Source organism: Simochromis diagramma, unplaced genomic scaffold (genome assembly GCF_900408965.1).
Source record: "Simochromis diagramma unplaced genomic scaffold, fSimDia1.1 OVJJ01000603.1, whole genome shotgun sequence".
Lineage (NCBI taxonomy): Eukaryota > Metazoa > Chordata > Actinopteri > Cichliformes > Cichlidae > Simochromis > Simochromis diagramma.
The window spans coordinates 8321958-8331815 of NW_024387414.1; the positions used below are offsets into that span (position 1 = coordinate 8321958).

General features: G+C 39.5%; 1 protein-coding gene across 2 annotated transcripts; it reads left to right on the top strand.

Moving 5' to 3' along the window:
- Positions 1–2218: 2218 nt before the first annotated feature.
- On the top strand, positions 2219–9344 carry nod2 (nucleotide-binding oligomerization domain containing 2). Of its 2 annotated transcripts, XM_040011865.1 has the most exons (12): positions 2219–2790; positions 3088–3647; positions 3945–3998; positions 4134–4260; positions 4516–6289; positions 6439–6522; positions 6606–6689; positions 6769–6852; positions 6927–7010; positions 7148–7231; positions 7345–7428; positions 7656–9344. In XM_040011865.1, the coding sequence occupies exons 2-12, from the start codon at positions 3162–3164 to the stop codon at positions 7726–7728; spliced, it is 3018 nt and encodes a 1005-aa protein (XP_039867799.1). In that variant the 5' UTR covers positions 2219–2790; positions 3088–3161; the 3' UTR covers positions 7729–9344. The 2 variants fall into 2 exon arrangements, with proteins under 2 accessions (XP_039867799.1, XP_039867801.1); XM_040011867.1 differs by lacking the exon at positions 3945–3998 and having other exon boundaries at positions 2241–2790; positions 7656–9342.
- Positions 9345–9858: the final 514 nt, after the last annotated feature.

The window sequence follows — 9858 nt, forward strand, 5'->3', positions numbered from 1 at the left end:
AATATACCACACACTCAGCTTTTTAACCTGCAATACCACAGATAACATGGCTGCCTTGTTTTTTTTAGTTTGCAACCTGTTAAAATAAAAGTTTTACTGCTTGTGTAAACAAGCACACTGGGAAGAATGCTTTTTTTTGCATCACTGGTTTGGAGTTCTCTGTATTTTGATTAAAACATCTCTAATATTCCATCTTATTTATGTTTCCTAGAGAATTATGTCTAGGAGTTATGGGAACTGATCTCTGAAACAAATATTAAACTTTTAATTGTAAAAAAGATATGACTGTTTTCCAAAGTCTTTTTGACAAAGTGCCACTATAATTTCAGTAACCTGCTAAGGAAGCACTATCTCATACAAAAACATAAACTGTTAGCTGACTGATTTTAAGTCAATGCATTTTAACAATAATGCAAATCGGTGTGCTCATGTTTGTGGTGTCATTGTACCGAATTTCCCTGACAGTGATCAATTACAGCTTCTGATTATTTTCTATTTTGTCATATCATGTTATGTTATGTTATGTTATTTTTTTTGCAATATAGTAGTTTCAAAGTTCACTACATATGTTTTAAAAACAAGCAAACTTTGTGTAACTGTAAGATTACACTAAAATGAGACATGCCGGCTTGCTTCTGGGAGTTCTGAATCTCTGGTAAAGCAATCAGTACACAAAGAGCCCATCAGTGCACCTGGCTTAACACTGACCTCACAACATGTGCTTTTGATATCTGCACAGAAACAATGCACAGTGATAAAATGGCTGCAGCCAAAGTATTCCATCTCTGTTACAGGAGTGAGAAGGATCCAGCCCCGAGCTGCACTCTTACTCATAGACATGCAGTTTAAAGCTGATTTAGTGGGTGAGGTTATTTAGTGCTGGGTGGGTCAAGACTTAACACTCATGTCCAATAAAGTCCAAGATAGGGATTAGATCCTGTGGTTCACGCGTAATTTGATGTAATTTGCGATTTCAAGCTTGTCATGAAAAATAAATAAATAAATAACATACACAAACACACATACACATACAGAGGAAGACAGCCATAGTGATAGAAGTAGCTATACTGAACGACAGCGACATCAGGAAGAAAGAACATGTGAAGCTGAAGAAGTAAAGGCTAAGAGAAGAACTCGAGAAGATGTGGAGGATGAAGGCAACGGTAGTCTTAGTGGCAATCCCAGCATTTGGTGGCGTGACCACCAAGCTAGGTGAGTGGCTCCAGCACATCCCAAGAGCAACATCTCTGTCCAGAAGAGCGCAGTCCCAGGAACAGCTAAGATACTGTGCAGGACCATCAAGCTCCCAGGCCTCTGGCAGAGGACCTGTACTTGAAGGATAAAGAATTTGTTTTATATATATAGTTGTCTTTAAAGTGATTGAACAACAAAACAGCTCCTAATAATATAAAAATAATACTAATAATGAAGAATATTACATAGTCCAAACAAATGAAGTGGAGTTACATATTTTTCCTGCAATAAAAAAAGTGTTTGGAACTGTCTCTAAACAGAGCACAGAAATATACAGCTATGTCTTTTGGGACCGTGTGTGTATTTTATTTTTTTATTTTCGACATTATTTTACCCTTTTTCTTATGTGTTGAAACTTCTCTCGACCCCCCTGCTGTGATTTGGATAACAGAACTCCACCTTAAAGCTTCAAGTAAGATGCCTGACAGAGAGCACTCTGCATTACACTCCCCTTGGTGGAGTTGCCTGTTTTCAGACAAGAAGAACAAGCAAAAGAAGAAGAGAAACTCCCGTTTGAAAGTTTTACTCCAGTTTGTCTTTGATTACTCCTGCCCTTGAGTGTTTGAGGATTTTCTCGAACAGGGCACAGCGAACACACACAATAAGCTAATCATGTTACTCAGGAGGGAGCTGTAATAATGAAAATGATAAATATATGACTGCCCGAAAAGTCACTCTCGCACCTATTTTATCTCAGCTTCAAAGAATGCAGAGGGAGTAAGGAGCATTATGTGCGGTTTTAGGGTTGGGTTTTTTTGAAGTTTAGATCAGATGCACAGCATGCCGCCTACACTGCAGGTTCTCAGTCTCTGTTCTAACATTGTAAAACTGATACCGTAGCAAGATGATTTCCTACAACCTCTTTATGAATCTGCTGGAATTTTCTGCTTGATTTCTAATTGAACCGCAGTATCTTGTGCCCACAGACACAGTTTGAGCTCTGATTGAATTGATTCGAAGAAGACAGCTTTAGTGATACAAAAAGAAACTGTTAAAAGTGGAAAAGCTGTGTCGACACCATGTTGTTTTCTTATGCAATAGTTCCATCAAGTGGTTGCAACACCAAACTGCGATGAGGATTGGAAATACCTAAGACCCGTAAAAGTTTCCGCCACTTTCTTTAAAAGAAGAGAGAAAAAAAATCCCACCCCAAATTACCCTTTCTATTCAACCTTCTGCTTTTTTAAAAACTGCAGTTCCTCTTTGTGGTCTGAAGAATGCAGTATCTTGCAAACGAGACAAGAGGATGTGGAAGTCTCAGTGAAATGTAAGCGCTTGAGTGTGGCAAACTATATTTAACCAACCTTAAGTATCAAGTCACCATTGTTTGCTCTGTTTGGAAAGCACCAGGGAAGTTGACCATTGCGTCTATGCCACATCTCCGCCTGTATTTAGTTACCATATTATGGGAGGGACTTGGAATCAGGGCAAGTTTCACTTTCAGCTGCAGAATAGGGAAGAGGTAGGACCCTATAACTCTACAGCGGCTCTGTTCGTATGACAGAGGGAGGAAAGAAAGCCATGTTCCCATTAAATGTAAGTGTTCTTTTTTGTGGTTTTATTTTGTGTTACTTGCGTCTGCAATTGAGGTCGCTTAGTCGGCTATTCCGTACTTGTACATGTTTTAAAGGGACCAGCAACACATTTGATGTGTATGTAATGGTAGCCATGTATTCTTTTCATTCTGGTTTAACTTTTTGTTATGGCTTAAGAGAAAGACGCACAAAATGACATGTACTGCTGTATGGTATTCAAAACAGAGTTAGAAAAGAAAGAAGGAAGCTCTAGTTGGCCCATAGTAACATGTTGACATTTGGCCATTTGCTGTGACAGGTTTTCACACCACAAGAAGCAGAAGTAACCACAAACTGAATGTCCCTGAGCATGGGCACTGATATGGAGAAAGAATGCTTGCCGAGGAACTAGTGCTTAAACAAAGGACGAAGATACTGCATGCACTGTGCAGCAGTGGGTCAGCTGAGCATCTGGAGAGGGTTCTGGATATACTGCTTGCCCAGGGGGCGCTCATATGGGAGGACTACCAGAACATACAGGTACCAGGAAGAACACTGTATACCAATGCAAGACAGCTGCTTGATCTGGTCTATACAAAGGGTGTGGACACATGTGGGCTCTTTCTACATGCTCTCAAACTGGTCTTGCCTGAAGCACAGGCAGTGGGGCTCTCTTTCTCTGAATCCTGCTCAAATCTAGAAGAAAACGATGAACGTCAGAGCACTTCTAATCAAACTCTTCTGGCTCAACGACCGAGCCTTGTCCACAAGCTTCAGGGCTGTGTTGATGGTGTTCTAGAAGCTCTGCTGGATTCGGGTCACTTTTCTTCAGCTGATTGTGATGAAGTGCGGTTGCCTATATATACTCCCACCCAACAGGTACTGTAAGCACCTGAATGTCACATTGTTAAAATGTGGTTTGACAACTTCATGCAATTGTTCTTTACCTTTAAACTGTCTTGGAATGAAGCTTGTCATTATTTCTGAATTCCTGATACTTAGATGTCATACAGACAGAAGTGCTGGAGTATTTTTGTTACTTTTTATGTTACTTTATCAGTCAATACTATTACTTTAAATAGATCTAATACTATTCTGATATTCCTGAGTAATTATACAAGTAATATAAAATAATATAAAGAAAACTGGTAAACATATCTTGCTGCCTTTGTATAGATCCAGGCAAGGTTTTTACCACTTGCTGCCTGTCTTTGTGCTAAGCTAAGCAAGGTAAAGCTCTTTCTGCTGTTGCATTATTAGATTATGAATATGTAAGTTGGTCTTTTATATAACTCTGCAACAATCCAAATAACTGTCAAAAATAAACTTTTTATTATTTTCAACCATGTCCATGTGATCAATCAGGCAAGGCGTCTGCTTGACCATGTTAGATCCAGAGGTGATTTAGCAGCATCGGTTCTCCTGCAGTACATTCACCAAAAACAAGAACCTGGATTGCCACTTAACCAGAGGGAACTGACTCCTCCCAAAGGTCTGTTACTGTCAAAAGCAATGTTTAAAAGCGCAGCAATATGTATTGTTTTTATGAGTAAAGCTATCCTTGATCACCCTCATGGGAATAATGCCCGAAATACAGAAGGTTTCTGGTTATGCTTTAAAACACAAAATTGGCAGGTTATATTACAAGATTATGCATGTTCCACATTTTACCAAAGAGATACAGGATGTATGAAATGATGACTTGTTCACTCATTCCATCTGTTCTTCACAAATTTTTCTTTCACAGAGTTTTTAAAGTACCAGAAGAAGCTGAGCAGCTCTGTGTCTGCTCAGGCCTGCTTTCTCAGCACTTATGGGGGAACTAGCCATATGTCTCTTGATGACATTTACACTGACGGCGAGCTGGAACTAGCTGAAATTAATGCCCATGGACCTTTGGGATTGGAAGACATCGTTGGTTTGGCGGGTATAGTGAATGAGGAGGCCGACACAGTGCTAGTATCTGGGGAGGCAGGCAGTGGAAAAAGCACCCTTCTCCAGAGGCTGCACTTGCTTTGGGCTCGAGGGTTAGCCCTTCAAGACTTTCTCCTTCTATTTCCATTCAGCTGTCGTAGGTTGAATTCAGAGCACAATGAACTGTCAGTCCAGGAGTTGTTGTTTCAGCACTGCTGCTGGCCAGACCGGAATCAAGAAGAAATTTTCCAGTTCATCTTGGACCACCCGCATCAAATCCTGTTCACTTTTGATGGCCTGGATGAGCTCAAGCAGAGCTTTACAGATGAACACAGAGTTTGCTGCCCCACCCAGCGTGCACCTGTTCATGTATTATTGTTCAACTTAATCCAGGGTTCCCTCATGAAGGGGGTGCAGAAAGTGGTCACTAGCCGTTCAGAAGCAGTGAGCCCATTGTTAAAGAAGCACCTACGCAAAGAGGTTGTCCTGAAAGGGTTTTCCCCAGCTGGGATTGACTGTTTTGTACGGAAACATCACAGAGACCCCACTGTAGCTGCTAAGGTTTTAGAGTCAATGCAGGCGAACACAGCTTTACTTGGACTATGTCACAGTCCAGTTCTCTGCTGGATAGTTTCACAGTGCCACAAGGAGCTGCTGGGCTGTGGAGAAGGCAGCCCCAAAACAATTACAGATGTTTACTTGATGATCTTACAGCACTTTCTCCAGCACCAAAGTCCTCTGAAGAGCACGATGGGTTTAGGCTGGCTACAGGAGCACCTAAAAACAGTCCTTCTTCTTGGACAGCTTGCATTTGAGGGGATAAGATCCACCTGTTATATTTTTTCAGGTACAGACCTTGACGCATGTGGTGTAACTGAAAAGGATATCTGCATGGTTTTTCTCATAAAAAGCAAAGATATGTCCTCTACCCACTCCAAGTGCTATGAATTCAGTCATGTGACATTGCAATGTTTCTTTGCTGCTCTCTTCATTGTTTTGTCAAGTAACACTAACCGTTCAGTTATCCCAAAGCTCTTTGAGCTAGAGAACATGAGGGAGACAGGTCTGACCAGTGTCTGCTTTGGAGCCTGCTTGCCTTCCAGTGATCAACAACAGCAAGCTTCAGAGAAGGAAAGTAAAGCAGCAGAGACACCAAATCTGCAAATCACAGCTATGTTTGTGTCTGGACTATTGTCCCAGCGCCATCAAAATCTGTGGCTCCACTGCAGCCCCAGCGCTGCGGTGGAAAAAAAGGCCAGACAGGTGGCAAAATGCCTTTCCAAAGGCATTCAGAAACACTTTAGGTCCATTCCCCAACCTGTACAAGGGGAAAAGAAGAGCATGCATGCAATGCCAGACTTTGTGTGGCTTATAAAATGCCTCTATGAGATGCAGGAGAGTCAGATAGCTAAAGATGCTATGAGCAAGTTGGAGGTGGACCATCTGAAATTGACATACTGTAATATCGGACCTGTAGAGTGCACTGCGCTTGCTTATGTGCTCCAGCACTTAAGAAATCCTGTAGGCCTCCAGCTGGACAACAACTCTGTGGGTGATGTTGGAGTGGAACAGCTTCTTCCCTGCATGCACATTTGCAATTCCCTTTAGTAAGTGGAAATTACACATTTCTCTTTTGTTAAATTTCCTTGGTTAATAGATTGAACGGCAATTCATTAGAGTGAACAAACTCTCCAACTGCTTTCACTCTAAGAGAGGAGCAGTTTTTATTCTGAAATGCCTATTGTTCCTTCCTTAGCCTCAGAAATAACAACATTACAGATGAGGGCATCCGCAAACTGATTGCTAAAGTCATCCAGTGTGACAGCTTTCAGAAAATTGCGTATGTATTATCAAGATGATTAATACTGCCAGTTAAATTAAATTTTATCAGCCAACTTTCAAAATCTTTTTGTTTCTTTCCAGGCTCTTCAACAACAAATTAACTGATGCTTGCATGCAGGATTTTTCTTATTTATTGAAGACCAAGCAGGTCTTCATTTCTTTAAGGTCAGCGTTTGTCATCAAATGTGACTCTACTGTTGGCCCAATGACCAAAAGATTAACAAATAACCTTCTTCTCTTCAAGGCTAGGCAACAATAACATAACAGCAGAAGGAGCAAAGCAGCTGGCAGAGGGACTGAAAGCCAATCAAACCTTGGCGTACTTAGGGTAAGTGTTTCCCATAAAATGTCATGTTTCATTGTTGATGAATTTTCATTTACAGTATTTCTTTGCATTTCCAGGTTATGGGGCAATAGGATAGGTGATGCAGGAACTGAGGCCCTTGCTAGTAGTCTTGAGAAAAGCAACTCTCTGGTGTGGCTAAGGTAAGATTTGCAATAATTCTGGAACATGTTTGCTTAACTTTCACATTATGAAAACCATGAAAGTGCTATTTACATGATATGTTAGGATGCTTTATCAGTTGTTTTTGAAAACGCATCCCTGCACATTTTGCTTACAGCCTGGTAGGCAATGGTGTAGGGAGTGCAGGAGCATGTGCCCTCGCTAATCTCATCAGGAAGAGCACATCACTGCAGGAACTTTGGTAAGTGTTAGACACAAGTTGTATGCAGATTACCAATAGCTGTCTGGTTTGATGGTAACCACTGCTTGCACAGCAGTGCTTAAAATGCTCCACCCTCTTATTTCCTGTTAAAGGTTGACAGAAAACTGCATAACCAGAACGGGGGTGGAATGTCTGATTCAAGCCCTTAAACACAATACATATGTGACATCAGTATGGTATGTAATGCTCAGCAAGCCTGACACTCATGAATACAAAGTTCCCTATATTCTTTAGAGCATCCACTTTTGGACTGTTTGCATCCAGACAATTTGTTTGTCAGTTTCAGTGCCAAGAAAAAAATGCATCAGTTTGGTGTAAGCTAGAATATTCTTTTTCTTTGTTTTTGTTCCCATGTCTCCTGTTCATTTATTTACTACTACTTTCTCTTCTTTTTGCATTATAGGTTAAGAAACAATGATCTCAGTTTGGAGGATGTAGAAGAAATGAAGCAACTGGAATCAAGACTGATCTTCTGATTTGTATTACAGTGGCAAAGGACTTTACTTTGCAAGAAAATGTATTTTATTTATTACAGGAATAGTTTCTATTTTTATTTGGGATTTAAAATATGTGTAATAGGGTTTTAAAAAATTTGGATCAGTGTTTTTTCAAGGTTGCAAAATACATACACCTCTTTATTGGGTTTTTATAGGTGGAAGTGGTGTGGCATTGCTTTATACCATAACAAATACTACCTTTTACATCACCAACACAACTTCTACTACTCATAGTAACAGCAGAAGTGTTATTTTTATTTTTCGTTTCTTTATTTTATTTTGTAGTTGTTAGTGGAAAGAGGTGTGAAATTTTACTACAGAATGTAAGACTGTATAGTCTGTGGTTACCGTTATGGAAGAGTTGTAACACCTTCATATCCTTCAGTCAGAAACAACTACACATGTACAGTTACATTGTCTTAAGGTTACAAAAAAATGTTACATTTGAAGTCTGCATAGAAGGGCAGAGGCAAATATGCTGTTTTGGAGTGGGAAAAAAAAGAAAAACAATTGTCTGTATCAGATCAGATATATGTTTTTACTATACTGATACAGAAAACTGTCTGGGACATTTACAAAGAGTATTCTTACAGTCCAAAAGAGTATTCTTACAGTCCTTGTTGTGCAAGTTAAAAGTAGAAATTACTGACATGACAAGTTTCAATTTTTGTTTATTAAAACTTATCACAGCAGAAAAGTTTATAGAGCACATTTTGTTGGATGTTTTTTTTCTGGTTGTTTGTTGTAGGAATGAGTTTACAACTCTGTGGAATGTTTGATGGAAATTGGGTGTATTCTGTTTTACACTATATACTATATTTATGCTGTCTATGTTACCTGTTTTTGTCATGTGTGTAAACTGGTTTCTATTTTCTGTCTTTTAATATAATGCTCATTAAGCAGATATGTAATTAAAAAAACATCCTATAAAAAGATAATTCCCATTCTGTTAATCCTGATTGAATAAATGCAGCTAAAGTACTTGATTCAGATTCACATAAGGTGAGAACATTCTGGCATAGTAGGGTGATTGACTTGTTATATGGTCTCAGTCAAAGAAGGGAAACAGAGAGAAAGAACTGAGTTATGCCAGAATATAAAAACCTGGACTAAAAATGTGTAAAACAGGTCTTATGGACTGATCAAACCAAATGTATTTTTTTAATTTCAAATCAGCAACAATATATATGCATGAAAAGAGATACGGAGGGAAAGAGGTATAACAGTGAATCTCTACAGCCATCTGTAAACCTTTGCGAAAGCTGTGTTTCAGAGACAGCTGCATTTGAACCAGTGATGTTGGGCATTTTGTCAAAAATGATTATATTAAGAAAACAGAAAAATACTGTCAGATTTAAAATAATGCATTAAAATGATCACACGACAATGATCTCAAGCACATTGGCAATGCAGTAAAAGCAGACCTAGATAGAATAACACAGAATAGAACACCATCAGTCATGGATTGGCCTTCCGAGAGCCCTACTGAAGCATTGAGGGATCAGCTTGACACAAAAGGCAGCCAATATCCAAAGAAGAGCTTTGAATGTCCTTCAAGAAGCCTGGAGAGTTATTCCAAAAGACTGCTTAAAAAACTACAAGAAAGCTGCCTCAGAGAGTTCAGCTTGTACTAATTGTAAAACAAAAGTAGTCATGCTGTGTAGGTTAGTCATTTTCTTTAAAAAAAAAAAAGAATGGTTACAATACTGTGAATAGTAATAGTTGAAACTGAGTAATTCTATATTTTAGAAATATAGTAACAAGTAGTCAGTCCAAAAAGCAATGAATACAAAAAAAGCCGAACTGGAGCTCAAACTACTGATCTTGCAACTGAGACATGCTTTTCACCCTAAGATGACATGACAAGCAAAAATATTTTTAATGGTATGATCTAAGAGTTGTATCTTATTTTGGTTACTGTTTCATGAACAGGCCCCAGACAGTAGTGCAAACAGGATTTTCTATACAGGCGCTGTGGAGAGCATCCTCACACAGAACATGACATCGTGGTTTGGGAACAGCTGTGTGAAGGACCAAAAAGCTCTCCAGAGAGTGATCCGTACAGCAGAACGCTGCTGCAGGATTGCTCTCCCCCCGCTTCAGGACACC

What these genes read in the sequence shown, in the direction of transcription:
- nod2 (XM_040011865.1), top strand. Translation starts at nt 3,162, where the DNA reads ATGCTTGCCGAGGAACTAGTGCTTAAACAAAGGACGAAGATACTGCAT. An exon ending in GACAGCTTTCAGAAAATTGC is followed by an intron (nt 6,523 to 6,605) that starts GTATGTATTATC and finishes GTTTCTTTCCAG; the next exon opens with GCTCTTCAACAACAAATTAA. An exon ending in CAGGTCTTCATTTCTTTAAG is followed by an intron (nt 6,690 to 6,768) that starts GTCAGCGTTTGT and finishes CTTCTCTTCAAG; the next exon opens with GCTAGGCAACAATAACATAA.